Source organism: Apium graveolens, chromosome 5 (genome assembly GCF_009905375.1).
Source record: "Apium graveolens cultivar Ventura chromosome 5, ASM990537v1, whole genome shotgun sequence".
NCBI lineage: Eukaryota > Viridiplantae > Streptophyta > Magnoliopsida > Apiales > Apiaceae > Apium > Apium graveolens.
In genome coordinates, this window is record NC_133651.1 from 315,215,068 (window position 1) to 315,219,529 (window position 4,462).

At 38.5% G+C, this 4,462-nt stretch overlaps 1 protein-coding gene across 1 annotated transcript; it reads right to left on the bottom strand.

Moving 5' to 3' along the window:
- Positions 1–1,106: 1,106 nt before the first annotated feature.
- On the bottom strand, positions 1,107–3,103 carry LOC141659491 (uncharacterized). The gene has a single exon (XM_074466383.1). It carries the CDS (start codon positions 2,501–2,503, stop codon positions 1,436–1,438), a length of 1,068 nt encoding a protein of 355 aa, XP_074322484.1. The 5' UTR covers positions 2,504–3,103; the 3' UTR covers positions 1,107–1,435.
- Between the last annotated feature and the right edge of the window lie 1,359 nt (positions 3,104–4,462).

Here is a 4,462-nt window from a genome sequence, read left to right on the forward strand (position 1 = left end):
TACATTCTTTCCTGCTAATGCGCTGGCTGTAGGCAAACAATTTCTACAGGCCCGCCACATCAAGTTTATAACTTTCCCAGGCAGCTTTAAACCCCATAACCTTTTCCAGAAAACCCCATTCAGACATATCGTATTTTCAACTTAATTGCGTGCATAAAACTATTGTCAAAAAATGAAAAAAAAAAATCTCAGTTCATGCAACTAAAGTAGTAAGAGTTTTTTTTTTTTTGGAACTGTAGATAGGAAAGCTGAAACGCTATCAAGCCAGCTCTATATTTGGTTTCCTGCTGCTCATAATTTTTTGAACACCAAAGTACAAAGATCTCCTTCATCTAACTCCCTTTGAACTCTAATTCGGGACAGATATCCCTCACCTCCATTATCACCGGCGGCAAGGATGATCGCCCGCCAGTCGTATATGGATCACAGGAAGAAAGATCATGGCTTGCACGTAACGTGCAATCGCCCTCTAGTCCTATAAGAGATCATGGCTTGGAAGTTGAAATGTGGTGCAAACAATTCCTGCAGATCGCCTCATGCAAAAAGCCTAGCTGACACACAAACACATAATGCAACTATGTATACACTTGCTGGTTAACGTGATCGCTAATTCTAATCAAGAATCAAATACTGCTCTTTTTCTCGATTTCTATAGGAGTTGATAACTGACCGATAAACAAACTAGTAGGGAGGGTTCAGAGAGGTTATTTCAGTTTTCTACAAGTAACTAGTCAGATCTGGAGATCAGCTACCATGGCCTTGAAACAACAAATACTTGGCTTCCACTTAAGGAATGTATCATATACTATATACACTATACATTCATCTGCTAGTTACAAAGGCAGTTCAATTCAAACAATCAAACAAACCAAATGAAAATCATTTTAAAAATTATATCCCTTCTGCATTTAACCAATTCATACAGTTTATATATCCTTAAAACATCCGTTGTGGATCATTAACTATATTCCAGATGATTACCGAATCATATATCATATATGGTCAGTACCGAGGGCCAACTTTTATTATAAGTAATACTAGCATATAAAGATAGACAATACAAGGACAAAAACTTTAATTTGTTGCATTACTATCAACAGTAAGTATGATACAAGGTATTGAACCATAATATCTTAACCAGTTCCGAAAAATAGATAATCTTCCATCAGGGTTGCAGTTACTAAGCAAAGTTTTCATCATATCTTTAACTTGTTGCGCAATCACGGAATCTCAATCTAAATGACAAGTTCACTTCTGTATAAGCTTTGACTTCACTAATCATACCCTACCAATGAAAAGGTATATTCAATAAAACACACTTCTATCTTCTCAGTTCTCAAAAGTGAGCTACAAGCAAGTGAATGCTCGACTATTCAAAGCAACTCCCGACTTTCTATTTGTAGTATAAATAATCTTAGCAAAATCAATAATGATATTATTGTACTTCAGGTGCTGCTGGGGAAATATTCCGGGCTTCTAAAACTGGCTGACATTCTTCATGTGAAGATTCCAAACTGTAGGACTTGCAACTGAAGTAAAAAACTGTACTCATCATTATATCGATGAGCACTACAAACGAATACATTAGAACCAAAAGTGGTCCTTCCCATATCCTGGAAGACCCGTCTCCATAGCTTAGCGTCTTCACTCTATGCTCAAACAAACCCTCCACAAAAGACAACCCAATGGTGGAACCCAGAAATATCAACAGTCCAACTTGCGTCTGACCCCTAATAAGTATACTAGACCTCATCAATGCCTGAGGCCCTGCTACATCCTCCAACACCGATATCACAGTAGCAATATTACAAATTATAATCGCATTAGCCAAAAAGATGGAAAAGAAAAGCCCGATCATAATTGCGAAATACACATTAAAATCAGGCGGAAACCCGATCAGAGAAAGAAAGCTGCTGACAGTAACAAGAAACACGAGAAACAAAGTGAGGCATCCGACCATAACACTACAAGCCCACAAATACGTTAAAACAATCCGTTTCCAAATCTTCGTCATAATAACATAACACTTCGACGCATCAAACATTTTTCTCGCATATGTACAATCAACCGAATAAACAACAGCAGCTTTCGACATCAACAACAAAGTAATAAACAACGGGAAACACACAGTAGACGATATAGCCATTTCCGAGAACTTCTGACAGGACTGTCTAACAAAAGGCTTTAACGGAAGTCCACTAGCCTTCACAACTAACAAAAGCCTAATAGTAATGCGCTTAACGAGACGATGATCGACTAAAAAATTCGACAATAGTAATGCGGAAACAGGGCAAATTAAAACAGCAGTAATCGCCATAAAACCGGATAAATTGTATCGAAGAATTCTGACAGTTTCTCGGAGAATTTCGAGAGCACTTTTCGAGGCGAAAGTGTGGTGATGATCGAAATCATCTTTGTCTAATTGAACAACTGAAGAATCGTAAGTGTCGTTGTGTATAGCTATCGAATTGAGTCTAGGACTAGGTCCACTAGAGAGTTCCATTACAATTATGAACTATGAATCAATTAATAAATAAAATTTAAGTAGAGAAATGTAAGAAAATGAGATCTTATGAAATATAAATTGAAGATTACTTATGTGGATAAGATAATGTGAATTGAAGATTACCTAAGTGGATCCGAAACGTGAAGAGAGTGGGAGAGGGAGAGAGATCACGTGAGCAGGCGAGACTTGTGAGAGAGAGAGACAGAGAGATAATGATTAGCGAGAGAGAGAAGGGGGATGATCAGCGAGGGAGAGAGAGAGCGAGGGAGAGAGGGATGATCAGCGAGGGAGAGAGAGAGAGAGAGAGAGAGAGAGAGAGAGAGAGGGAGAGCGAGGGAGGGAGGGAGGGAGGGAGCGAGAGAGACTGAGAGAGATAATGATTAGCGAGAGCGAGAAAGGGAGATGATCAGCGAGAGAGAGGGGGGGGGGAGAGAGAGAGAGATTAGCGAGGGAGAAAACGATTGATTGATTCGTAAGTTAAGAGAGACGTCGTGATTGTTGCTTGGTATTCTGTACTGAGCTTCACTTTTCCCCAATTTTGGATCTACAGCTGTTTATTTCTAACGCATAATCTACTACTATCCTACTTTGCTCTCCGAATACTAGGATTTTTCTTCGCCAACTTAACAAATATATAAAACTTTTTTAAAATATTTGTGATTTTAACCAGTTCCTAAAAAAATGGGAAATATATTATTTTATTCTAAAAATATTTACAAAAATACGATACTGCATGCTAGGTCAACTTTTGACAGAATACGATATAACGACAAAGAACATCAGTTTTCGACAGAATTTGCAGCCCTCTTTCACTCATGTAACCGAGCCTCGTATATCACAACCTGGTCATATTTTCCTTTTCAATCTCAGAGGACGCAACAACAACAGAATCTGTTAACGTAGAACCTTGAAGAAGATACAAGGTACCATGTTTAAGACCTTTCAGAATCACATTAGAACCCTTGCAAACATGAATAACTCCACCTTCGTCTTTAAAATTGAAGCCCTTGTTGTCTAACATACATAGAGATATCAGATTATTCGTCATCAGTTGGACATTAACGTGCATAAATTACCATCATGTGTCCGAAGTTCTCGGAATCGGGATTTGATCCGGTTTTCGAAAAAAGTTTGGATTTGACCCAAATTATCACATATGTTATTAGAGCCGTCTCTCGAAATATCAGATTATTCGTCATCAGTTGGACATTAACGTGCAGAAATTACCATCATGTGTCCGAAGTTCTCGGAATCGGGATTTGATCCGGTTTTCGAAAAAAGTTTGGATTTGACCCAAATTATCACATATGTTATTAGAGCCGTCTCTCGAAAGCTTGATGCGTCAAGTTTTCAGAGTTGGGGACACGAAAATTAGTGGTATAATATCACAATGGACAAATATCCAGAATTAAGGACACAAAGCCAGCCGATATTATCCCGCGATGGCTACAGAGGTACGACTTGGTCCTATGGCCTATATGTTCAGGTTTGATGGGAACATCAGGAGTTTAAGTGGGGGAGTTTGTAACACATTAGTCCCACATCGAGTAGATATGAGACTTCAGTTTAGTTTATGAGGCTACTACTAAGTGCACCAACAAATCATGATCTTTTGGGGGTCTGAAATGGACTTGTTGTTTACCCAAGTTGACTGCATTTGGGATAATAAGCTTCGGTTTATCTCGAAATTGGGGTTTGACCCGGTTTTTTAAATAGGCTCGATATTTGACCCGAATTTTCACAATTTATATATTTAGTCGGGCGAAAAAGCCGCCGATTTTGAGTTATTGGCACATAAGGCCAAAACATACGTGTCGACAACTGACACACAAGCAACAACAATGCTCTATATAATTCAATTTTCACTTTGTCCTTTTCAATTTCAATCATGAATGATATGGAGGGTGTGAATTAGGGGTGAATAAAAAACAAACCAAACCGCAAAACCGATCCAAC

Excerpts from the sequence above, each read along its gene's own strand:
- LOC141659491 (XM_074466383.1), bottom strand. The coding sequence starts at position 2,503 with ATGGAACTCTCTAGTGGACCTAGTCCTAGACTCAATTCGATAGCTATA.